The sequence below is a fragment of the Brachypodium distachyon genome, chromosome 3, assembly GCF_000005505.3.
Source record: "Brachypodium distachyon strain Bd21 chromosome 3, Brachypodium_distachyon_v3.0, whole genome shotgun sequence".
NCBI classification, from domain to species: domain Eukaryota; kingdom Viridiplantae; phylum Streptophyta; class Magnoliopsida; order Poales; family Poaceae; genus Brachypodium; species Brachypodium distachyon.
In genome coordinates, this window is record NC_016133.3 from 35,630,143 (window position 1) to 35,653,282 (window position 23,140).

General features: G+C 45.0%; 4 protein-coding genes across 5 annotated transcripts; 3 read left to right on the forward strand and 1 right to left on the reverse strand.

The window, feature by feature from the left end:
- Nucleotides 1–243: 243 nt before the first annotated feature.
- LOC100824000 lies at nucleotides 244–3,507 on the forward strand. Of its 2 annotated transcripts, XM_010236702.3 has the most exons (8): nucleotides 244–611; nucleotides 1,029–1,117; nucleotides 1,225–1,300; nucleotides 1,953–2,002; nucleotides 2,090–2,416; nucleotides 2,578–2,616; nucleotides 2,951–3,135; nucleotides 3,420–3,507. In XM_010236702.3, the coding sequence occupies exons 1-8, from the start codon at nucleotides 467–469 to the stop codon at nucleotides 3,421–3,423; spliced, it is 915 nt and encodes a 304-aa protein (XP_010235004.1). In that variant the 5' UTR covers nucleotides 244–466; the 3' UTR covers nucleotides 3,424–3,507. The 2 variants fall into 2 exon arrangements, with proteins under 2 accessions (XP_010235004.1, XP_003574341.1); XM_003574293.4 differs by lacking the exon at nucleotides 3,420–3,507 and having other exon boundaries at nucleotides 247–611; nucleotides 2,951–3,373.
- An 8,240-nt stretch (nucleotides 3,508–11,747) lies between these two features.
- On the forward strand, nucleotides 11,748–17,613 carry LOC100834514. The gene is made up of 15 exons (XM_003572041.4): nucleotides 11,748–12,303; nucleotides 12,395–12,468; nucleotides 12,838–13,794; nucleotides 13,966–14,032; nucleotides 14,116–14,178; nucleotides 14,303–14,366; nucleotides 14,460–14,553; nucleotides 14,649–14,732; nucleotides 14,835–14,924; nucleotides 15,036–15,063; nucleotides 15,996–16,475; nucleotides 16,572–16,633; nucleotides 16,707–16,816; nucleotides 16,901–16,988; nucleotides 17,076–17,613. Exons 1-15 carry the CDS (start codon nucleotides 11,895–11,897, stop codon nucleotides 17,412–17,414), a joined length of 3,009 nt encoding a protein of 1,002 aa, XP_003572089.1. The 5' UTR covers nucleotides 11,748–11,894; the 3' UTR covers nucleotides 17,415–17,613.
- Nucleotides 17,614–18,540: 927 nt separating this feature from the next.
- LOC100824310 (peptide methionine sulfoxide reductase A4, chloroplastic) lies at nucleotides 18,541–20,735 on the forward strand. The gene is made up of 2 exons (XM_014901147.2): nucleotides 18,541–19,224; nucleotides 20,212–20,735. Exons 1-2 carry the CDS (start codon nucleotides 18,700–18,702, stop codon nucleotides 20,461–20,463), a joined length of 777 nt encoding a protein of 258 aa, XP_014756633.1. The 5' UTR covers nucleotides 18,541–18,699; the 3' UTR covers nucleotides 20,464–20,735.
- A 964-nt stretch (nucleotides 20,736–21,699) lies between these two features.
- On the reverse strand, nucleotides 21,700–23,081 carry LOC100824615. Its single transcript, XM_003574295.4, has 3 exons — nucleotides 22,799–23,081; nucleotides 22,407–22,446; nucleotides 21,700–22,208 (listed from the first exon to the last, which is right to left on the reverse strand). The coding sequence occupies exons 1-3, from the start codon at nucleotides 23,052–23,054 to the stop codon at nucleotides 21,968–21,970; spliced, it is 537 nt and encodes a 178-aa protein (XP_003574343.2). The 5' UTR covers nucleotides 23,055–23,081; the 3' UTR covers nucleotides 21,700–21,967.
- Between the last annotated feature and the right edge of the window lie 59 nt (nucleotides 23,082–23,140).

A 23,140-nucleotide genomic window follows, 5' to 3' on the forward strand; every position in this document is an offset into this window, starting at 1 on the left:
GAGAAAGAAAGAAACTTTAATGCATCAAAGTGATTTTGAGGATAAAAAAATATGTAGCCTGTTTGCTCGCTTCGAATACCTTTTGATCATTGCTTTCATATTGCAAGGGCTTTAAATTATTTCAATATTTAGAATTTTATTTTGAAAATTATTTTTCCAATAGCCGTACGCACGCTGAAAAAAAAGGAGAGAGAAGTGGACTTTGGGAGGTGAGTCCGGCAAAGGGTGATCGACTGATGGGTTATCACACATTCACACGGCCCGTCCGAATTCTTCCAAAAGCTAATACTCCGTAGATTCTTCGGGTCGGCCCACCAGGCACCACCGCACCAGCACCTCCCGCGATTAAGCCCAGCTCGTCGACGGCCAGCCACCGTTGCTGACGACGACGGACACAGTTCCGAGCCTCCGAGGTAGTGGTCCGCGACCAAACCGCTCCCCATCCTGCCGCCGGCGGCCGACCCGGATGGCGAGCCCGAGGGAGCGAAGGCTCCCGCCCTCACCGGCGTTCCGGATGGAGAACCCCTTCAGCCTGAAGGTTCTCCAGGTCTTCACTGGCGCCGGCGTCGGCTGCGGCGTTGGAGTCGGCGTCGGCCGCCCCATCTACCTAGGTAACGATAACCTTACGCATGCGCTGCCGTTCCGTTCGCTTTTAGGATTGTCGTGGATGGAAATCGATCGACTCGGTCATGAGTCGGCGGGTTCGGCAATTCGTCAAACAGCTGAGGTGGGTGATGAATTGGGGGTGCATTCCGTGGAACAGTTTGCCCTATGTGTTTGTACCTGCAGAGGGTTGTATTTTAACTGAAATGGGGGTAATCTAGGAGCCTAATTAAGTCGAGAATTGGGTGTCTGGGAATGAATGGGAAGTGGAGTGTTAATTGCTTAGTTCATGCTTGCTGATAGTCAACGCCGTGCGCATCCATGCTGTATTAAGTGAGTCTTATTGTGCCATACAGTATGAGAAATCGACTAAATTTTATGGAGTCGTTGTTGTTTAAGAAAATGGCTCATGCTCTGGTGGTCAGGTATGATACCGGGCCTTCAGCAAGTTATGAGTGCCACAAGAGGTGCAACCGATTCTTTTTCTGGTGTCACGAGACATATTAATTCTGCTGTAAGTTGCTTTTCCATGATCATATGCATGCATACTTGCATTGATTATGTATTTACTGATTCTCTCGATCTGATTTTGCAATTTTCTTCCCTGTGTTCGTGCTCTAGCTAAGGAAGGTGGGGTTAAAGAACATTGAAGCAGGTATTGGTTGTGGAGTTGGTATAGGACATGGTTTTGGAATAGGTACACACTGCAGCTATTGCACTTATTTAGCCCTGTAAACTTTTTTTCCATCGATGTTGTCTTGGAAAATCTAGTTTCTGTTATATGCAACTATTGCTTATCTCCATTTATGCCCCTCCCCTCCTTGTCAAGTAGTGCATTGTCTCTTGTGTGTTTGTCATATCTGTTCTTTTTCTTGGTGGGCCACATCATAGTGTATAGTCGTCCACATATAGCAATCATATTAATATTAGGATGACATTGTGATGCACTGATTCTTCAATTTATAATTTGTTATTCCCCCTTTTTTGTTCACTGTCTGTGGGGTTGTCAGCTCATCTTTACTTTGCTTCAAAGATCTCATCCTTGTGAAATAGAAACGGCAATGTATGCCATTCATCTTGTTAGAACCACTTTTCATGTCTAGCAGACTAGCAGTCGCCCAGAGTAGCTTGCATGAGCAATTTCTTCAATTGCTGCACCACTTACTGCTTTAATGTTTTCTTACCACAAATTGCCAAACTTACCTTATTTCCTTTTAGACATCATATGCACCACAAATATATTGGAACCATTAATGTTACGTCTATGACTACATTTTTCTCGCACATGTCCATGAACTTGTTTTCTGTGATCTGAAGCTAAATCAGTAAAGCATATCTTCAATTTTCAGGAATTGCCTTGAAACCACGAGTTATTCATGATATTCAATCTTCAGTCACAGTACATAACTTAACACCAAGTTTACCTGATATTTTCTCTGTTTCCTTTCTTCTTGCACGGACATTCACAGGACTATTTTTTTTCTAGGAAGTTATGTCCAAGTTGACTTCAAAGCTGAAGGATTCCCCTGGGGTGTCAGCTACATCAAATCTTACAGCTGGTTCTTTGCCTACCAATGGACAAACTCCCAATGGTATGCCCATGGATCTAGAAGTAGAGGCTAAGACAGTGGAAAGTAATTTCCACCATACTTCAAGCAATGAAATATCGCAAGTACAACCTACTCATGGCTTGCATGGCCAGCATGGGATGCAGCCTGAGACAATAACAGGAAGTCGAACTGAAAAGGTCATTGCCAATTTTCTACAGAGTCCCCTGTTCCAGAACAATACAAAAACGGACATCAGGGATGCTGTATGTACTAAAACCTCACCTCAAGATTCTCTGTAACCTGTACATATATTGATCCATTATCATGAGCTGCAGCTATGTCTTCTGCTGCTCAATGTTTCTTGTTCAAACATTGTTTTCTAATGGACATTCTGGACACTCCTTTTCCTCTTGTTCATTTACAGGCGGTAAATTTGCATGGGATGGATAACGTCCTTCAGTTGGTGAGTTCAATCACACTTTATAATTCTACTCTAAGGCTTGGTAGTTCTATCCCTGTCCTTTGTGTCAGATGTGTTACTCATACTCATGTCCACCCAATGCGGACCTAAAATGATGTGCCCTTGACCTATTTATTTATTTAAGAAGTAAAATACTATTTTCATCTCAGCAGATAAATATTTAATATAATTGCTACAGTGATTATTGTTTAAATCACATTTAATGGTTTGCAGTTACTATTTATCTTTCGTTCCTGATTTCATTGTTGTAAAAAAAATACTTATGATTTCATTCATGGCTGACTACTAATTGGTTCTGCATTTCTTGCTTATCCAGATACTGAAGCACCAGAGAGTTATTGACGAACTCCGGGATGAGAATGAAAAGCTACGTCAAGTGCTCATAGAGGAACTTAAGGTTTCACCAACTAAATTACAACTGGGTCGAGAAAATGGAGTTAAGGCATATTATCCATGCTCGGAGTGTTTTGACTGCCGACGACGAAGTCGGAAATCGAACAGATAGTAGTGCATTGCCTCCAGTTACTTGTAGCAAAGTTTTTCTATTTATCCACTAGCTGAAGATTTCTAGAGCATTAGTAGTAACTGGCAGGCAAACACTTTTTGTTCAGGCATAATTTTGCCATCCATCTGGTGTACATTTATCTGTTGGTCCTTTGACTGGTATTGTTTTGATTGGATTGGACCTAAATTAATGGTGAAATTTCATAAACTTGAAGAAAGTTTACTCATATGGAAATATCAGAGTGTTTTGACTGCTGACGGCGAAGTCGGAAATCGAACAGATAGTAGTGCATTGCCTCCAGTTACTTGTAGCAAAGTTTTTCTATTTATCCACTAGCTGAAGATTTCTAGATCATTAGTAGTAACTGGCAGGCAAACACTTTTTCTTCAGGCATAATTTTGCCATCCATCTGGTATACATTCATCTGTTGGTCTCGGAAACTTCTCCTTTGACTGGAATTGTTTTGATTGGATTGGACCTAAATTAATGGTGAAATTTCATAAACTTGAAGAGAGTTTACTCATATGGAAATAGTATTGTACCGACATAGACCCATCAGCTCCGCTATCATTCCTACCGGCACTACAGATCATAGCTAGACTTGCTGAAAAGAGCGGTGTGGAGTGACTTCCCAGTGCATCACAACCCTACAAGATCAGGAAGGGGTAGTAGGTAGTCTAAACCACGGCTCGGCACTGAATCTTCTCACTTAGTCCGAGACGAGGCGTGGCACTTACCTAGAGATCCCTACTCTCGATCGATCGTCAGGTAGATGTATCTGGTCAGTCCTGTCATGAGAACGACGCTTGCATGGGAACCGGAACACACTAAAATACAGGGGAGAGAAGCTCCCTCTCCTCTCTCTAGTCTCTAGGTTATGGCCCGAACTTTTCAGAGGACATCTCTATAAATTCTCCCACACAACTGTCCTGTCCACTTTAACCTCTCGGTAGTCTTCGTAAAGGTTTACTGCAAAATGGTTTTACTTCTCTCAATTAGACCAGTCCCAGTACTCAGCCTCCGCCGTTGTACTGTATCTAAACCATGTCACCTAATAAAAAATCTGACATGGCAACCTAGTTTTTTATTTTTATTTTGCAACCTAGTTTATGAAAAGGGAGAAATACCGTATCTTAATCAAGATATAGCTTCTAGCGGCGAAGTCGTTGATTAAATACAACATGGGAGCGATGTGTCTAATCATGTAATCACTAAATGATTAAACAGGGATTCTAAGTGGGGCACGTGCCCCACTTGGTGTTATGGCGCCCCACTTGGTGTTATGGCACGGCGCTTCCTCCCGATGCTCTCTCTCGTTCCGTTTTCTGTCCCCATCTCCCGATCCCCTTTTTCCTTGTCTCTCTGAGCACGTGCGGCGCCCAAATCTCGAGCAGGGCGCGGCGTCGTCGACGGAGCCCGGCCTCGGCCGCCACCGAACAGTCCTTGCTCTCGTCGCCCTCCTCGTTCTTGCACTTCCCCGCCGCTGCCGCCTCGCCTTCGGCGCCGCCGCCAGCGCCCCTCGACGTCGACGACACAGACATGTTGTGCGGCGCAGCGACGGTACCGTACCCTTCCCGCCGCGAGGCATCCCGACGTCGATGTCGTCGCCGGCGGTGACGCCCTCCGCCTTTTGCAGCCCCCTTTCATGGCCTCCTCGGGGGCCTACACCGGCACATCGAAGTCGTAGCGGTGGCTCCGGTGCTGGCGTGCTGCAGCAGGTCCGCCGCGAACAGCGACCATCTGCATCGGTGAGGTGGAGCCTGCACGCCGACGACGCAAGGTGAGGATATTTCGGAGCAGAGGAGGCGGCGGTTCTGCCCGCCGCGGACGGCTACAGCGACGGGCTGCTTGACCCAGCCGAGTTCGTGACGGCGAGGGGCTGCTTGACCCGGCCAAGTCCGCCATGCTAGGCCTAGGCGCGCATGGCGACGGAGATAACTACGTCACACACGGATGTCGCTATGGCTCACTCAGTCACTCCCTCTCTATGCTCTCCTCGTCCCCCTTCCTACCCTCCGTGGCCGTATTCCGGCTAGACATGAACCCCCTGGCGCCTGCTGCCTGCTGGGCTTCCTTGCATAGAACGGCTCCTTGTTCCCAGTGCCCTCAAGTGTTTGATGTTTTCCCTAAAAAAAAAGGTGTTTGATGTTTGGTCCAACCCATAAGAGCTTGCATGTACCATTGTTGGTTTCTGCCGTCGTTAGATTCTTGTACATGTATATCATCATTTTGTTGCAAGTTGTAAGGTGCAGTAGAAACGAATGGATGTGTGGAGAGATGATTTTGTTTTGTCCTGTCAATACATATACGATTTTACTTTATGCCTGACTTGTTTCTCATCTCGAAATAGTTGTCTTTCAAACATTACATCTACGAAAAATTGTCAGGTTATTTGATCCTAATTGACATGTCATTTACAACCACTCAATTGCCACACTTTTTGTCTGTAGCGACCAGGTTATTCCATCCTAGTTGCCATGATGTTCTACCATTGATCAATTGTCACATTTTCTGTCCCTAACAACCAGGTTATTTGATCATAATTGCCATATTGATTATTATTGCTAGTTGCCACATTTTCCGTCCCTGACGACCAGGTTATTTGATACTACTTGCCATGACGTTTACCACGGTTCGATTTTCCGTCACTGGTGACCTGGTTATTTGATCATAGTTGCCATGTCATTTAGAACCGTTCAATTGCCACATTTTTTGTCCCTAACGACCAAGTTATTCCATCCTAATTGCCATGACATTTTACCATTCCTCAATTGCCACATTTTCTATCCCTAACAGACATGTTATTTGATCATAATTGTCATGTCGATTATTATTACTCAGCTGCCACATTTTTTGTTCCTAACAACCATGTTATTTGATCATAATTGCCATGTCCATTATTATTGCTCAGTTGCCACATTTTCCGTCCCTAGCGATCATGTTATTTGATACTAGTTGCCATGTCGGTTATCACTACTCGATTGCCACATTTTATGTTCCTAGCAACCGGCTATTTGATCATAGTTGCCATGTCATTTACAACCGCTAAATTGCCACATTTTTTGTCTCCGGCTACCAGGTTATTCCATCCTAGTTGCCATGATGTGTTACCATTCCTCAATTGCCACATTTTATGTTCCTAATAGCCAGTTTATTTGATCATATTTGCCATGTCGATTATTATTGTTAAGTTGACACATTTTTCTGTCCATAAGAATCAAGTTATTTGATCATAATTGTCATGTCGATTATTATTGCTCAGTTGCCATATTTGTTGTCCCTGCCGACCAGACTATTTTATTCTAATTGACATGTCATTTATGACTGCTTAATTGCCACATTTCTTTGTCCCTATCTACCCGGTTATTTGATCCTACTTGACATGTCATTTATCATTGATCAATTGTCATATTTTTGCCTCTAGCTACCAATTTATTTGAGCATATGGCCATGTTGTTTATCACTGCTCACGTGCTATTATATTTTCTCCTAATGATTAGGTTATTGATTCTAGTTTTTACAAAAAAAAATTACCACTGCAAGGTTGCCATATATTTTTACCCCTAACATTAGCTGTTGCTCGTAGCGATCATTTTTATTTGAGTTACCATTTGCCACGTTATTTGCCCTGAGCGTCAGCTGCTGACGTGAAGAAGGTGGGATATACAAGCCTAAACTGTTGTTCTGTTATATTTTCAAAAAACAAACATGAACTAAGCATCCGATACCCACTCCATCAAAACAAGGCACAAGTGTGGTACAACCAGAAAAAAGTGAAGGACGTGACAACGACGGGGCAACGGGAGCTGCTTGGGCCGTGTCAGGCCCAATTGCTTGCGTGCTTGGGCTGTGGCTGAGGCGTCGCTGGGGAGCGAGCGCACAGGAGCAGGTGCGCAGAGCGAGCGAGCGGGGCGTTCATTGGCGCCGCTGTATCGAGTTAGGTGGGAAACGCTGCTGCGTAGTACAGTCCATGATTAAAATGATTTTTGTGTAAACTAAAAATCAACTGGTTACATGTGACTGGCACCTCTTAAACGAGCACAACGTAGGAGAAATTTAGGAATGAGAAAATTTAGACCCCAAATCTTCTATATCTAAAGTAGTAGAACCTCACTACTTAACTTCTCTCAACATGGAAGCATGCTATGTTCTCACATCATTAATTTGTTCACACTTTTGTTGGGAACTCATATTTTTCATATGCATGCATGCTGCTTCCCTCATGCCACTTTAGTGAAAAATACATTATACAATTCTGTTATATGTTTTCAGTTTTGGATAATCTTTTGTTGCTACTCAATTTAACAAAAAATGTCCGCAACAACGTGCGGGGAATCATCTAGTATTAAGAAACAGAAGGCACAACTATGATTTCACGGGTCACCCCCTTGGTCTAAAAAGATGTTGATAATGGCTTCCCATACCTCAAATTTCTTTCGTTCCGACGAGTTCTCATTGTCCATGACATATGGTCCGTTCGTGTGCCGGATTACTTCATGATGCATCCCAGACCCATATGGTTGGGGGCTTGGAGCTAATCTCATGGGGTCACAAAATCCTATCCCCCGCCAAGACATAGAAGCAATTTTCTCTCCTTCTCTTGTCGTGCCTACAATTTTCTATTTCTTCTCGTCTACCATGTCACGTGTGATATATATCGTGCCCCTTTAGTTGACCCATCTACACCAACCTATTTCTTGGTTCCTTTTGTAAATATCATTGGTCTTGAGATTGCTGATCGAATTTACCGCTTGGTCATGGTTGCTTGGTTCTTAGTTGAACAAGAGCCGGGTGATCCGTAAAAGAAGACTGTGGAAAGCTCATACAGCAGAAGATGCAGCAAGTTGAATCAAATTCGAATCCATAACCTGAACATAGCTTTAGCCCGTAGCAAACTAATATGCATTCCGATGGAGGGTTAACAAAACCCGAGACAGAGAGGGAAAAAAGAAGAAGAAGAGAACAACACTAGTCATTACAGCCGACCGATCGTAGCATAAAAATGGAGGCAATCTAGCTTACATCCAGCTACTGCAAAGATACTCAACTAATTTCAGTTCAGGCACAAAACTAATTCTGAATCAATCTATTCCGGTCACGAATTAAACACATGTAAAGTTGAGACATCGGAGGAGAAGGGGAAGTGGTCTTCAGATGAATCTAGGACGGCGCCGTCACCAGCGGCCTGGGAGAGGCGATAAATTATGAGCGCGGGCTTCTTGTCATCGTCTTCGTCGCCAACTTCAGAATCCGATAGCGAGATGCGGGATCAATTCACTGAATTGGGGATAATATACGAAGGAGGGCAGCGAGAGCACGGAGCTCGTGGCGGCAGATGGCAGCAGTAAACCCCCAAGACCATGTGGCACTAGTGTATTTTTTTAAAAAAAAACACTAGTTCGAGCATGAGAAGAAGTGATTTTTTCTTAAGAAAAACTAGAGATAATCTCCTCTAATTTCTCACTAGCACCAAACAATCATTTGAGATTTATAGCGTTCTTCAATTTTGAGTGGATAAGATTCTTGAAAACACTAAAAGCACTAATGCCAAACAAGGCCTAACATAACTACTTGAGCAGCAAGCAGAGTTGGGGATGGAGATGCTAACAGAGCTTGTGGCGGCGGATCCCTAATTTGAGCATCGGAAATGCTTCACGTGCGATCAAATTTTACAATTTTGACATGATGCAGGTCAAGCAATTGGCAATATGCCATGCCGCACAAAGCGCAGGGCAGTTTGTGGCTCTGTGCGTAAGATTGTACTCCCTCGCTCTCATAATTCTTGTTTCAAATTTGTCTAAATATGAATGTATCTATTTAAAAGACATATAGATACATATAATATTTTTATGGAAGGTACGAGTACAATTTTGTTTCAAATCGCAATACTGATGCGAGCACCGAGCGGTCGGCGGGTGCGCAGACGTTGTTTTGTCCTCGATGTTTGGGCTGGACCTATGAGTTCAACTGGTTTGACTAAGCTTTGGTCTGAACCCAAACGGCACTGGTCCAGTCCTCTTTTGTGGTCGATCCGCCCCAGTCCAATCATTTCTCTTCTCAACACATTTGGATCGAACCTGGTAGAACTCGTTTCAATTGCCACACCACGAGATTCAAACGAAACCACATGATGGACACCTCTGTCTAGAACATGCTGCGCAAGCTGAGTTCCTATCGTTCACGATACATCCCAAACCCAACTATGTGCTAGCTAAGTCTAAGGATGGCATCTTCATCTTCAGTCACTGTCCTAGCCTTTCTCTCGTCATTTAGACATACGATTATTCCATACATTTCCCAATTATCTTGCCTAGCATGACTTGTGTGTGGTATATATTTTGCCACTCGAATGCATTCTTCCCACCCACCGAAAAAGCCGCATGGGCCATGGTATACTCTCCATACTATCTCGCCGGTCAAAGCGATAGGGTCTGCTTGGTTTAGCGTCCATGCATGCCCTGCCAATATTAGGTGTGCCACGCTTCGAGGGCCACTTTTTGGTTGGGAGCCTGCATGTTGTCGAGCCTCCGCAATGTCCCAACAAATGCGCCCGTGTTAGTTGGTTTTTGCGCCCACACGCGGGCGAGACGCGGGTGGAAAGATCATCTACCAAATCGTGAGCGAGCCAAGGCTTCGACGTGGTGGGCTGGGGTAGAATCCAAACATACCGATAGCGACAGGCTGGAGGAACCTTATGCCAGTCCCTTGTGTACTTTATCCCCTTCCACCAGCCTTAGGCCACCGCTAAGCAGTAGGGGTGGGCATAAAACCCGAAGAATTGAAACCGATGACCGAAGAACAAAAACCGAGGCGATTGGAACGAAACCGATGAACCGATTAAATTTTCGGTCAGCAAACCTATAGAACCGAAGTTTCTTCGGTTAATTCGGTTACTACCCTCGGTTAACCGAAAAAACCCGAAGAACCGAATATTCAAACCATCACAAGAAATAGTGGTGCGTCCTCAGCCTAACTCCCAAAACGTCCTCCTCCCTCCCTCCAAGACCAGCCCATAAAGAAAAACGATGCTCCCGAATCTCATCGATCTGCTTGCGCCTAACCCCGACCCTCAGCACTCACCCGGTTCCCAGCTCAACTCTAGCCGCCCGGCGCCGGCTGCCATACCGGCGCGGCATGGCAGTGCCGCCGGCCGCCACACCCTGCTCTCGTCCTGGGATCTCCGGCTTTCCTCCATCTCTGAACCCCGCCTTAACTTCCCTACACGAGGACTAGCTCCCGGTACGGCGAGTTTTCTTCACAATATGGTTTCTCGTGTGCTGCTTGTAATTGATTCGGTTTTGTTTGGTTATAACCGAGAACCAAACCGAATTTTCGGTTCTAAAATATTTTGGTTCTCATTTTGTCCAAGAACCGATCGGTCATGATTTCTAAAGAACCGAAATATGGCAAAACCTGAAGAACCGAACGGACTAAGCAGGACCACTCCATGGCCGCCGCCGCGTTTCCTGAGTCGGTCGAATACCTTCGCTCTGATACCTTGCGGTGGCAGAAATTTTTGGATCCATCACTTTGATACGGGTAAAGTATACATATAAACATACATAGAGTGGGCCAATGGGCCACACCAACAGACATACTCACACGAATTTGGCCCATGGATCTCGCGTGGCGCCGGTGATGGCTGCCTAGCTGGAAAGGGATGAATTGTGAGCGCAAATTTTGCATCATGGTCGTCGTATCCAACTCGAGAAACCGATAGGTTTGAGACACAGGATCGCTTCACCGAATTGGGCTGGGCGACGGCACAGATCCGTAGTGCCACTACCATCTAGTCGGAGGGCGGGCGGAGCTTGTTTTCGTCCGACGAGATGTGTCAGGCCTGTAGATTCAACTGTTTTGACCAAGCTTTGGTCTGAACCCAAACCACACTTATCCAACACACTTTTGTGCAAAATCTGCCCCAGTCCAGATCGTTTTTCTTTTCACCCGCCTTGGATTCAAGATCCCCGCAGGATCCAAACAAATCGGCATGACTGAACGGTCTTACTGGTGGAACATGCAGCCCACAATGACTTCCTATTGTTCACGATACATCCCAAACCCAAATTTGGTTCTGTACTAGTAAGTCTAAAGCGCGGCATCCTCACCTTCAGTCAATATCTTTGCCATCTCCCATCATCTAAATATACTGATTCTCTACATTTTCTAGTTCTCTTGCTAGCAAGCATGGCTTGTGTGTGTAACTATATATCTTGCCCTTCGAATTCATTGTCAACACCAACCGAAAACCCCACATGGGCCATGGTATACTCTCCATAATATCTTGTCCTTCATCAAAGTTATAGGGGATCCCCAAGTTATAGAGATAGTTTGTTTAGTTGGTAGAGCATGTGCAGTTTTTTTTTTCTCTCTTTCGAGGAAAGCACGTGCAGCCATCATGCACATGTGTACACTTGCTGGCTGCGTGGGCCGTAGCCGTTACAGGCCCAGGCCCGAGAAGGGGAAAAAAAACGAGCGGGAAACGTCACGCGCTCGCGCCGCACCAGAAACATCGCTGCCCAAAATTCCACTCGCCAACAAAAATTTCCCGCCTCCGGTCCGGACCCAATCCGCAAGAACGACCAACCCCGGGGGCCTAATCGCAAAACCCTCCGCTCTTCCTCCCTCTTCACCAGCAGAGCACCATTCGAAGCGAAGCCAGGTTCCCACCCAAACCCTACGGGAAATCGAGGCCCATGCCTTCCTCTTGCGGATCTTGCTAGAGCAGCAGATCCCGAACGCCTCGCCCTCTACGATGGATCCCGCCGGCGTCGGGCCGAGGGAGACGGAGCTCGCGTGGCACCTCCTCACCGTGCTCGTCCGCATCGGCCGCCCTGCCGCCGCCGCCGAGCTCGCCGCCACCGTGGCATCGGCGTCTGGTGACGTGACGCCGCAGCTCATAGAGCGGCTGTGCGGCGCCCCTGGGTCGCCGCTCCGGTGCTCTAGCGGCGGCGTGGTGACCGCGTCGGAGACTGCCGTCGCGGCGTTTCTGAGGTTCGTGGGGTGGGAGTATGTCCCGCCGCCGCCGAGGGTGGGGCTGAGAGCCTCCGACTTGAGGAGGTGGCGCGGCGAGGTTCCAATTCGGTATGACTGCAAGGGGAAGGCGTCGTCAGATGCCAAGGACTTCGGCGTGAAGAGGCGCCTCTTGATGGGGGGTGACTCAGGTTTGGTTTGAATGTGTCTTTGTACTGTGTGATAGGTTCCGCTGAGGTACAATTCAGATTTGCCGACCTCCGTTTGGATAATTTTGTGCAGATTTGGTAGAACAAGAGCAGCAGCAGTTGCAACAGCTGATTGTGCAAAGCTGTTCGTCAGTTGCTACCAGTGAGGTATAGTTTCTCTTCCTTAGTCTTGCTGTTCATGCTTTTCTTCCGCTGAAGAATTACCTAAGCCAAGGCAACATTCCGACAATATTATGGTGCAGTACCTCAATACATGGCCAATCAAACATGACATTTGGAGTTCTTCCCATATTTCTAGTAAAGATCAGTTGAAGAAAATCGCTACATGATTTTACTATTACAACCTGTGTTTCCTGTAGTGATGGGGATATCGCAGACAACTCTATTGTATTACCCTACTGAAGTTTTGCATGTGACCTCTGACTTGCTAGTTGCTGCTATGCAGTTAAGTTCATTTCCATATAATAGTAACAATAGCTTCTCCTTTTCCTTTGTTCGGTTTCATATCTTGCCCAGGTACACCTGGAGGTTATGCAAGAAGGCATTCCTAATCTGGGCCCATATACTGTTGAACCTTCCTTGAAGTTTTTAACTGGGGGTACTCTAGTTCCCAGTGCTGCTCAAATTAGCATGTCTTGTCTTCAACATAGACTTGATCAGTTATTTGGAGGCAGTGACGAGAACATTCTTGGGAAAACGACATCTGCACCAGTGCCAATGGAGGTGTCAACCCCTTCCTTTATTGGCATTCCTTCCCTATGTGCTGAAAAAACAGAAAGAGTCCATGCAGCAGCTGATAATGAAACTAATGGGATTGGTGAACCTGAAGGAGCATTTCCATTTTATAACAGCAGAGTAGAGGATAGTGATGATCTAGAAAAGGCCAGCCTCCTTCCTACGACAGCTGCAGTTGGCACTACTGTAATTGGGGTCGATGAGGATCTAAATTTTATTTACAAAGGACCTAGCAGTCCATTTCATAATTGCAATACGCATGCAGTAGAGAATACAGGAAGAAGTAATGTGATCTCTGACCAAGCAGCTGTACGACATGACAGTCCAAATGCTGGATACTGTGAGGAGATCCCATCTTGTGGTCCGAATGCTAATGCTTCGGCAGAAATTCAGAACAATAAGGCAATACAAGTTCTATTCCAGTCTCCTACACACACCAAAGCAGAACCCATATTACATGATCGGATGCATAGAACGATACAAAGCTCGTGTCAACCATCTCTGGATGCGAAAGTTAAACCAGCAGTATTGCCACTAGAAGCAACGAGCTATGATTGTGTTAAGAACAGTATAGAAAACAAATATCTGATTGACAGAGAGCAGCAACGTAACGACGTGGGTGTCAATTTTTCTAAGAAGGAGCAAGATAGAAAGATAGTGAAACAAAGGGATAAGGGCAAGAAAAATAATGTACTGCCTGCAGGAGTGAAGGATCAACTTGCAGAAAGGGCTCAAAAGGTTAGTCCTGTGTACATTATGGTGACATCGCAATTACTAATTTTGAGACCTGTTCTATTTAGGTATGGTTGAATGCCATAGTAATATCTTATACCAATCAATATCATTAACCTTGTTTGAAAGATCTGGTTGATCATTTTTTGAAGTTTTCTTGATATACTGCGTTTACAGGGAAATGCAGAGCCAAAACCACTGCCTATCTTCAAGAATTTTGTTGTAGAGGAGGAGGAAGGGTCAGGTGAGAGTCCCTATTCGTTTCTGTTGGAACTATGTCCGTAGTTTTGCTGAATGACTAACGTTTCATGTTCATTATTTGCTCAGGAGGTTATGGGATCGTTTATAGGGCTCGGAGAAAAACAGATGGAAGTATAGTTGCCATAAAATGTGCGAACATCATTTTCTCTTGTCTTGATAGATCTATTTTCATCATCTATACATACTTGTATATGTGGTTCCATGAATGTACTTACTGCTGTTTTGACAGTCTTCTGTATGTTTGTATTGCCAGGCCCTCATTCAAACGCCCATTCACATCATGTTGACAATGAACGAAAGATGTTGGAAAGATTTGGGTACTAATGAATGCAGCAGTTTCTTAAATCCCTTTAATAGTATGATCTTGTTCCCCACAGCAAAATTAACAGAGTAAACTTTTTTTTTTGCAGAGGCAAGCATTTCGTGATTAGATATGAAACCTCGCTTAGAAGTGGTGATCTAGACTGCTTTGTTCTAGAACATGTTGTGCATGACAGACCAGAGGTTGGGCATTTTGGCTGGCTAATGAATGTAATTTGCCCTATTAACTATATGTGTCTGTTCATTCTTTTTGTTAAGTATGCCTCTCATCTCTACAGATTCTGAAAAAGGAAATAAGTGTGTTTGAGATGAAGTGGTATGGGTATTGTTTGTTCAGCGCTCTTTCAAGCTTACATAAACAGGTTTGGTTTAACTTCATGTTACCATAATCTACTGTTGAGTTCTGCTTGTCATTACAATTAATTCCCCAGCTAATCCTGGGTATCTGATATTTCTGCTCCCAGGGAGTAGTGCACAGAGATGTAAAACCTGGAAACTTCCTCTTCTCTCGTAGACTGGCAAAGGGATATCTTATTGACTTCAACTTGGCAAATGTTAGTGCATGTACATATCTCTCAACATGATGCCCGCTTCATGTTTTCTTTGATGATTCTTTTTTTCAGTATTAGATGCTAACTGGTTTTCTTTCTTTGATTCCCATGCAGGATATTCATCAGAAGTACTTGAGAAACAGTAAGTTCACCTTCTAATTTCGAATTATTCGTTTGATGATTTGTTGGCGCACTTTGACTCATTGATTGTTATTTTGGCTTGTATTTTCTGTGCTGCTATAATGCCCTGGAATTTTTTCACTTTGGAACATTTTGTACTTGTGTTTTGTAAAAAAAAAGATGGGGAACACTAATATAGTAATATCTCCAGCAGCAAATCCAACCTTTGAAGCATTAGAATATGTCACCATAGTTTCGCCCAAAAAGCTTTCTCCTGACAGTGCCACAATGGTCTTAAAAAGTTTGAAGTCACTAGCTTGAACAACAAATGATATATGTGTTTCTTGAAAAATATATTTATCTTTACGTCTATAAAGATATCAGTCGGTGGCAGTGGTCCGTTTATCTTCGGATCACACCACGTCACCACCTGCCGGATCTGGCACAAACTGTTGGGTGAGCGGATATGGATGGTTTGATTTGGTACAAATATTCTTAAACCCTTAAACATACATAAAATTATTTTATTCTGTAGCAGCACACAGGCATTGTTCTAGCCTGAGTTAAAGGTGTCTCGAAAAGAAATAACATCTGAGGTACTAGCACCTTGACAGTTTAATTAAGGAGTGGTGTGTATCCACCCGAAATTGTGAGCTCGATGACTCGAACTTGGGTGGGTGAGGATTGAACAACACCCCCCACCACCAGGCTAAGCCTTGGTCTGTGTCTGAGTGAGAAGTGTCATGAAAAGTTTTGCTACATGCTGTCAATTTTATTAATCCTTGATATAAACTGATTCAACAGTGAGTAAGCCCTGTAGTGTGGCCAGTCTCTGGTCCATTAACAGTTTCTGTTTAATGGATTTGGAACTTCCCTTCAAATTGCTACATTTATGTTCCTTTGTGCTGTGCATGACTAGAGAATAGGTATTGAATTTTCAGTGTGATTGATTAGGTAAATCTGAAACTATCTCATGTGGGAAGGATACCACATCTCAATCTGCATTGAAGTCTGCTCTAGTTATTCATGCCAAAGAAGTAGCTGCTGATCCGAAACAAGCTCTTGGATCCAAGAGGAAAAGATCAAATAAAAGCCCAGTGGGTGGTGATCCTAGGATTGGAAATAAAAGTAAGCATGGTGGCCAAGCTGCTGATATATCTGGTGTTACCTCTGCCAAGGATCCTACAAGCACGAAAACACAATTAGACAGGTTAAAGCAGCCAATGCCTTACAAAGGACGGAAGGAACTAATGAACTTCTTGCATGAGGCAATGCACAGTCCCAAACAAAAGACACTGGAAGCTCCTGTTTCCCAAAGGAAGAGGGTTGCTGCTCCTGTTAGTAGTGGGGATCGGAAGCTCTTTGTACTAACACCAATGCCCCTGCGTTCTGGTGGTAGTGCTGTTGCTGGCACTGGCATGTTTAACAGCAAAGGTACGTTTGCCCCCACCAAAACGCATTGCACCATATATTTGTACTGAATCCAGCAACCTTGGACTTCAGAGTGATCTAACTGATTGGTACTTGCAGGACAAGGAAAACAGCGAAGAGAAGGTCCCTGCGTTGGAACCAAAGGATTCCGAGCTCCAGAGGTTAGCTTCTGTTTCTATTCATGAGGGTGTCTCAGCTGCAAGGTGCCATATTTGAAGGATGTCTTTCCTGCAGGTTCTTTTAAGATCTTTCTACCAGGGTTGCAAAGTTGATGTTTGGTCGGCTGGGGTGACGCTCCTCTACTTGATAATCGGCAAATCACCTTTTGGTGGAGACCCTGAACAGTGAGTTAAACTACTGCATTCACAAAATTTTGTTTAACCAGGACGAAGAACCCGCTAAACTTGTGGAATATGTTCAACAAACAGGAACATGAAGGAAATAGCGAAGCTGAGAGGCAGCGAAGGATTATGGGAAGTAGCAAAACTGCACAACTGTGAATCTTCATACCCATCGGTACGCAAACTCATTGCTGGCACTTGAAGCCCCCTCTGAACAGATTGTTGAACCAGTCACCTTAAACATCCCCCCTTTGTTTCGCAGGAGTTATGTGATGCCAAATGGCTGCAGTCGGTGGATCTCAGGGAGTGGTGTGTGGCCAACGCGCGGAGGCCGGAGTTCCTCGAGTATTTACCTGACTCACTGTTTGATCTTGTCGACAAGTGCCTGGCAGTAAACCCTAGGTGCAGGATCACATCGGATGAAGCTCTGTCGCATGAGTTCTTCGCTTCATGCCATGAAAGCCTGAGGAAGAAGAAGGCACTCAGGATTGGAAGATCAGGTGCAGGAGCTTCTCATCCCCCTCCATCTTTGTCCCAAGACAACATGGTTAAGGTGAACGAATCACAGCGCTTGTTTCCGACAATATTTGACTTAATTTAACCTCTGTAAGCTGATACCGTCATAGTGATAACCAGGCCTGTGCCAATAGCCTGACATGTTATTTTTTGTTGTAAATGCTGTACTTAAAGATATAATCAGCGATGACTGAAAAAAAGAAAGATATAATCAGCGATGTGCTGATGCTCGTTTGTGTTGACAAGGTTGGTATAAAGTAATCGTTGTATTTATGCATGATAAAGCTCTGTTTTGCCGCATGTTCCAAGGGTAGATATAACGGCATGTATTGAAATTTTCTTACTCATTATTCAGAGTTGTAAGAACGGAGACCGTTTTGCCGCATGATCTTTGGCAGGAATTTAGGGGTGAGTGGTTTTATCAGACGGCGGTCGTTTTTGCGTAACTCAAAGCTGCAAGCCTGCAACTGATGCTCCCCAGGCGAAAATCTTATTTTTGTATTTTCTGAACGTTAAAGTTGAAAGAAAAATTTACATGAGAATTTGTTCGTGGTACCTGCATGGAAAAGTGTAATTTCCGAGTTAAGCGTTGGCCGCTAGAGCACTTGCACCTGACCTGAGGACAAACAAATTGTGCTGCTAAGCCCTCCGGAAGGTGTACGTGGACCGTCATCTGATCATAAAAAAACTTGTCCAGTTTCGTGGGTCAGCATCGATCATCTACTCACATTTAGAGGCCATGGCTTACTCCGTCCATTTCCCACCTACGTGTCCAGCAACGCCGTCGCAAATCCGCATCGCATCATCCTCTCATCTTCTTCTTATCCAAGGCACGCTAACCCCACACGAAACCACTTGTCCACTTCTTCACCCGGTCAAAAACTCTCCAAGATTCCACCGCTCACTCGAAGCTGTCCAACATCAAATCAAATCGACTACTGATAAGATAAGTACAAGAACTTCTGTTCTGGCTAACAGAGGTTTTCAGTTTAAATTCTGAAGAAACTGAATTTTTGAAATAAAACTACCTGAACATGGACCACGCATTTGTTACAAATACTAGATTGAAATAGGTTGAATTTGATCTTCGGTGCAATTTACTCTCGTTTTATCGTGTTGGTTTTTTTTCCTGTGAAATTTGTGTGTTCCAAACAGGTCTGAAGAATATCACAATGGACTCAAACCCGCTAACCCGCCCAGTCTAGCAGAGCTCCTTCACAAACAAGGTAAAGCTTGCCGTGGAGAAAAAAAACTCGAGCACCAACCAACCAAACGAGAGCAAGCAAGCGACCGGGGAGTGAGCCGAGCCGACGAAGCTTCTGGGCCACGCCGCCACAAAAGGCAACGCAAACCCCTCCCCCCTCGCCTCCATGCCTCCCCTCGTTCCCCTTCACCTCCTCCCCTCACCCGCCTCCCTCTCCTCCTCCTCGCTCCGCCTCGGCGTCAGCGCCCTCTCCTCGTCGCACCGCCGCTTCCTCGCCCCGACCGCACCGGGCACCGCCAGCGCCAGCCGGGGCCTCGCAGCGATGAGCTGGCTGGGGAAGCTAGGTCTAGGTGGCGGGGGCAGCCCGCGGGCGTCGGACGCAGCGGCGGCGGCGCTGGCGCAGGGGCCCGACGAGGACCGTCCGGCGGCGCCCGGGAACGAGTTCGCGCAGTTCGGGGCCGGGTGCTTCTGGGGCGTGGAGCTGGTGTTCCAGCGCGTGCCCGGGGTGACCCGCACGGAGGTGGGCTACAGCCAGGGCGCCGTCCACGACCCGGCCTACGAGGACGTCTGCACCGGCGCCACGGGCCACAACGAGGTCGTCCGCGTCCAGTACGACCCTGCCGCCTGCAAGTACGACGACCTCCTCGACACCTTCTGGACCAAACATGACCCGACCACGCCCAATCGCCAGGTCCGTCCGCCATAAGATAACACTATCTGCCTTCTTGGGGATTCGGGAAATTTGTCGGAATCGGGGAAATTTTGATGTGATAAGTTCTGGAGAATTTTTTGGGGAAATTGCCGATTCAGCAGTAGAACAGAGATAATTTGTTGCGAAATTAAGAGTAGGAACAAATAGGAAAAGATTCGTTGCCTGAGACATTTAGATTCTTGGGGGAAAGCCCCATCCATGTAGTTAACCACTCGGCCAAAGCAACGCTTCTGTTCTTCCTTGCATCTGAACCCCACAGAGGAAAAGGTCAGTACTGCAGCTTCGTAGTTGGGAGTACTATCTGTCGTGTACGGTGCAAAACGCACTATTCAAGCAACTTCGGATAGGAGTACCAGTGCACCTGTGAGCAACATGGCTGGAGAGTGTTACCCTGGAACACGTGATGCCCATCACCTGTGAGGCTGTGGCCACTGCGATTACACCAGGTCTGATGGCGTAGCACAAATAGTGTCCAACACTAGTTTTGGTAGCAACTGCCTAATCCTAAACCAACCTTCAGTAGTCCTAAACCTGACCTTCAGCAATCACTACTTCAGGTACGATGTTTTGGTAGCAACATTTTCTGGTATGTGCTAAGTTAGTGGTGTTAATCTTGAATTTGAGCCTGAGGTGCAGCATCCACTTCTGCAGTGGTCTCCTCGAAATATTAGGCTGTTGTTGACCTGACACCTTGACTGAGAGTACACTATATTTCCTGATGTCATAATATTTCGTCCAACTGGCTCACAGCCTTTTGAATTAAATACGACTCTAGATAAGCTTCTCAGTCTCATATGTGTAATTTGAATCTCCATACAACATTCAGCAGCTCTTCAAACTTGTTTCTTGACAACAACCTAGTTCTTTCAATTGTTTTGCGCATGATAACCCTTTAGTTTCGTTCCATCTTCTGGAGGTTCAGCACTTGCGTTTCTGATCGCAGACATTATGAACTCCAATATGCAGGGCAACGACGTCGGGAGCCAATACAGGTCTGGGATCTACTATTACACCCCGGAGCAGGAGAAGACGGCACGGGAGTCCCTGGAGCGGCAACAGAAGGTTCTGAACCGGAAGATTGTCACTGAAATCCTCCCAGCGAAGAAGTTCTACAGGGCGGAGGAGTACCACCAACAGTACCTGGAGAAGGGCGGTCGCTTTGGGTTCAAGCAGTCTGCAGACAAGGGCTGCAACGATCCCATCCGCTGCTATGGATGAAAGCACAAAATAAGCAACATAAGAGAGTCGAGAGTGCTGCCTGAATAAGGATGGATCACAGCTGAATTTTAGTACTCCGTACTATTTTACATGTAAGCATATATAAGAGAGCTATTTCTATTGTACCTACTGCCTAGTGATGAAAACCATCGAACTTGATGAATTGTGTAGACAACAACTTAGCAGGCTTGGAACATGATATAATCCGTTTCATTGTGGTTACGAATATTACATTATCTATTTAATTGGTTCAGGCTTGGAACATGATATAATCCGTTTCATTGTGGTTACGAATATTACATTATCTATTTAATTGGTTATGAGTATTGAGTTGCATGCACCGAAGAGTAATTCCCTTATAATTCAACAATTAGAATCCTTATGGACGTGATCCAATTGTCAGTGTTTTAATACTCCGTGTGATAATATCTATTCTACCGGTGCACTAAAAGTTTAATCTGATGCAAAAAAAACACTTTAACTCACTTGCACATCGACAATGAGAATACTTTTGCTTATAAAGGTAATGCAATCCAATTGTCGGTGTTTTAGTGATCCCTCATATCCATGTTGACTCAAATTTGCCCAAATATGAATGTATCTGTCTAAAAGACTAGATACATGTAATATTTCGACAACAAATATGGATCAGAGGGATTGATAAATATTGATTCTAACGAAGCACAGATAACATGTCATCGTCACCAACAATGCTAATATGATAGAAATTTCAAATTTTAGTTACTCCCTCCGATCCATATTAGTTGTCAAAATATTACATGTATTAGACGCTTTTTATGCATAGATATATCTAAAGACAATTAATATTGATTAGAGGGAGTAGAACTTTTTGGACCACCAATTCATCATACCCTAAGGCATTGCTTGGATGTAGGTATTGAAGAGAGGAATTGAATTGAGATGGGAATGCCAAATCTGTGTGGTATTGGAATTGGCCTCCAAAATTATTGTTTGGATGTGCATGGTATTGGTTGTTGGAATCAGATGGTGGGATCCAATTCCAAATCATGTTTGGATGTACAAACTATGGAATTGGCAATTTTGTTGAGTTTGGACAGTGTACTATTGTCTACATGTATGAAAAAGAATTGTGTGTATACTAAATGTTTATATATTAATCATCACACAGAACAACATAAAGTATTTTGAAAAAGCTTATTTCAAGGACATAATTATGAAGATCTTGAAAAAAACATGCAAAACATGACAGCAATATTTCAGGGCATCGAGATTCTCTTGCACATATATAGCACAACTGAACATTACAGGTCATTGAGATTCTCTTGCACATATATAGCAGAACTGGACATTACATGAGTGCCAAGATACATAAATAGTTTAGATCATGAGTATTCTCTTGCACACAGGACAGCACTTAAGTAGCAAAATACACAAATAGTTCAGATCATGGAGATTCTCTTGACACATAAATAACAAAATATAGTAGTTCAAATCATGGAGAGCTCCATCATGAAAGCAACCATCAAGGCAGCGTCATGAGCCATGCCTTCCTCAAGGTCATGGGAAGCTCCATGAGTGATTCAACCAAGCGCTCACTAGTGGACAGCCTTCCGTAAGCTCTTAGCATATCACCTTCTGCCAAATTTGGTATAGTTTGAAGTGCAGCAAGGATTTCAGCTGAAGGAGTAACTTTTGGCAAAGTAACTGGATCGGTTGTCTTCAAAGCCTCTTGAAATTCGGACTTCATATCTCCCATCATGCAGCTACAATGCACACACCACTTGTGAATTAATTTTTATATAGACACTACTTTTTTAGAACATGAAGCAACAGCATCACATATGTATCACAAAATCATATCACAGTAGGCAAATATCAAACTTGGAGCCACAAAATCATATCACAGATCTAACATGAAGCAACACCATCACCAAGTCTAGCAGAAAACGCAAAGATCATACCTCCAATCAGCCTCACGTGATACAACTGCTCCAGGAAACTCTGCAATTTATACAGATCTAACGATTAGCCCCCAAAAAATTAAAGTTCTTGGCTGCAGCTTGGAGAGGAATCAGAAGGAATGGAAGTGGAAGAGGAGGGACAGGGACAGGCAGGCTTGGGGAGGCGCGGACGTGGCCAACCTCGGCCTCAAAAGTCTCCCGCGCCGCCGCAGTTCACCCTCCCGTCGTTCTACTCCCACCAGTAGAACAAGGGTTGGAGGGGGCTGCTGGAGGGGAGGGACGACCAAGGGAGGAGATGGACTTGGAGGAGAAGGGCTAGGGAGGACGGACTTGGAGGAGAAGGGCTAGGGAGGAACGGCAGGGAGAAGGAGGGTGGGGAGGGGGCGGCCTACCTGCGTCGCCGCTGCCGGTGTGAATCGCCCGGTCTCCTCCCGAGCTCGCTCGGCCTCTCTCTCTGAGTTCTGTTCGAAGCGGTACACGGAGGCCAATTCCACTGAAAACCGAGGGAAATCCCTCGGTATCGCGGGAAGTTAAGTGGCGAGGCGCAGGAGCGAGCGCGGAATTGTTTTCGGATTCCAAGCGCCAATGCCAAAAACATCCAAACGCTGGATTTCGGGACTTCAAATTCCATATGCCCAATTCATACATCTAAACATAGTGTAATGGACTTCGGTATGCAACTTACTAGTGTCGGATCAATTAAAGGAAACAGTAAAAGAAAGCACTTTTCCAGT

What these genes read in the sequence shown, in the direction of transcription:
- LOC100824000 (XM_010236702.3), top strand. Translation starts at nt 467, where the DNA reads ATGGCGAGCCCGAGGGAGCGAAGGCTCCCGCCCTCACCGGCGTTCCGG. An exon ending in ATATTCAATCTTCAGTCACA is followed by an intron (nt 2,003 to 2,089) that starts GTACATAACTTA and finishes TTTTTTTTCTAG; the next exon opens with GAAGTTATGTCCAAGTTGAC. An exon ending in TGGATAACGTCCTTCAGTTG is followed by an intron (nt 2,617 to 2,950) that starts GTGAGTTCAATC and finishes TTGCTTATCCAG; the next exon opens with ATACTGAAGCACCAGAGAGT.
- LOC100834514 (XM_003572041.4), top strand. Translation starts at nt 11,895, where the DNA reads ATGGATCCCGCCGGCGTCGGGCCGAGGGAGACGGAGCTCGCGTGGCAC. An exon ending in AAGTATAGTTGCCATAAAAT is followed by an intron (nt 14,179 to 14,302) that starts GTGCGAACATCA and finishes TTGTATTGCCAG; the next exon opens with GCCCTCATTCAAACGCCCAT. An exon ending in TGGCATGTTTAACAGCAAAG is followed by an intron (nt 16,476 to 16,571) that starts GTACGTTTGCCC and finishes TGGTACTTGCAG; the next exon opens with GACAAGGAAAACAGCGAAGA.
- LOC100824310 (XM_014901147.2), top strand. Translation starts at nt 18,700, where the DNA reads ATGCCTCCCCTCGTTCCCCTTCACCTCCTCCCCTCACCCGCCTCCCTC. An exon ending in CGACCACGCCCAATCGCCAG is followed by an intron (nt 19,225 to 20,211) that starts GTCCGTCCGCCA and finishes TCCAATATGCAG; the next exon opens with GGCAACGACGTCGGGAGCCA.
- LOC100824615 (XM_003574295.4), bottom strand. Translation starts at nt 23,054, where the DNA reads ATGTATGAATTGGGCATATGGAATTTGAAGTCCCGAAATCCAGCGTTT. An exon ending in CACCGGCAGCGGCGACGCAG is followed by an intron (nt 22,447 to 22,798) that starts GTAGGCCGCCCC and finishes TATAAATTGCAG; the next exon opens with AGTTTCCTGGAGCAGTTGTA. An exon ending in TCACGTGAGGCTGATTGGAG is followed by an intron (nt 22,209 to 22,406) that starts GTATGATCTTTG and finishes TGTGCATTGTAG; the next exon opens with CTGCATGATGGGAGATATGA.